This window comes from Amphimedon queenslandica, unplaced genomic scaffold (assembly GCF_000090795.2).
Source record: "Amphimedon queenslandica unplaced genomic scaffold, v1.1 AMPQUscaffold_11884, whole genome shotgun sequence".
NCBI lineage: Eukaryota > Metazoa > Porifera > Demospongiae > Haplosclerida > Niphatidae > Amphimedon > Amphimedon queenslandica.
The window spans coordinates 711-2,071 of NW_003547877.1; the positions used below are offsets into that span (position 1 = coordinate 711).

At 37.5% G+C, this 1,361-nt stretch overlaps 1 protein-coding gene across 1 annotated transcript; it reads right to left on the minus strand.

Annotated features, from left to right (window-relative positions):
* Positions 1 to 461: 461 nt before the first annotated feature.
* Positions 462 to 1,357, minus strand: LOC109588758 (uncharacterized). Its single transcript, XM_020004874.1, has 2 exons — positions 907 to 1,357; positions 462 to 845 (listed from the first exon to the last, which is right to left on the minus strand). Exons 1-2 carry the CDS (start codon positions 1,355 to 1,357, stop codon positions 544 to 546), a joined length of 753 nt encoding a protein of 250 aa, XP_019860433.1. The 3' UTR covers positions 462 to 543.
* Between the last annotated feature and the right edge of the window lie 4 nt (positions 1,358 to 1,361).

Below are 1,361 nucleotides of genomic sequence, written 5' to 3' on the forward strand. Positions count from 1 at the left end.
AGTAAATAATGTACATTAAATTCATATACATTAAATTTTTCCTTTTTTCAAAGGCCGTACAAGCAGGGAAGAGAGAGAAAGTCACAAAGAAAGCAACTGAACTGGAGAAAGTAAATCCCTTTCTTTTTTTCTTCACTATAAAGTGATATATACCTCTTCATTTCCCTGTCTTATTGTTCTATTTTGTGTCTCCTCTCTCTCTCTCTCCATTCCCTCCAGTTAGGTGTAACACCAGAGACTCCTCAGGATAAGCTGGTCGAGTCTAATGAGCAGCTAAGAGTTGATGGAGGACAAAGACAATCAACTCAAAGAAGTTATCATCATAATTTGTTATGACATCACTGACAGACTAAAGCATCAGATGAACCATCACTTTAAGCAGTCAGTATGTACTAATAACATGCCTATTTGGAATTTTTATTTTTGTAATTTTGGGAATTTATTGGAATATTTTTAATAAAAAGAAAAACACTAGAAATCCAAAAACACAAACACAGATAATAATAACATTAGGAGTTATGTAATCAAAAAGGCTAAGTATAATTAAAATCTGTTAGGGGCTCTATCTGATGATAGAAATACTTCTACATCAGCTTTTACTTTACCAAGTTCATTTGGAAAATCGTCACAAACTTGAAGCACTTTCCTCCAGCTCACTTCTTTATTGGAGTCTATCCATCTCTGGAACACTAGTATTAGGTTAGTAGTAGCAGCCCCTGGAATAGGCAACAGATCGTCCACTTTAACATCAAGTGCAGTCCCAATGAGCATATAATGGGCAGCAGAGTCCTTAAATAACCTAATGAGGTCACTCTTCTGTACTTCATAGCTCCTCTCAACAGGTACTAAATTATCAAGAGAATGAGAGCCAGTGAATTGAGCATTAATTTATCTATCATCACTTACTAAACCAGCAGGACTGACGTGGTCCTATTTTCCTTGGTAAGCAGTCACCATTAGTGCATGTTATACTAGTTCCAGCTTTGTTACGACAGCATACACCAGCTGTACAGACCTGGCAAAGAGTTCCCTCCAATGTATTGCTACTGTAGGAGAACTTGCTGGAGACAGACTGTATGGATCCCTGGACTAGGACTCTTAGCTTTGTACATGCATCATGTACTGGACCAGCACAATGTATCTCCAACCACTGAATAGTATCCACTAGTAGAATGTTAACTCCTAAATCTCTTGATTGTAGCTTGATGGCATTACGATAAGGTATCTGTTCCTTTAACATCTTAAATCCTTCCTTTAAGAGATTAACCACCAGTGCTGGGTACATTCCCTGTGGTATAATATTGTCTTCCCATCTCAGAACCAAAGGGTCACAGCTTTCACTAAACTGCCTTCTCATCTTT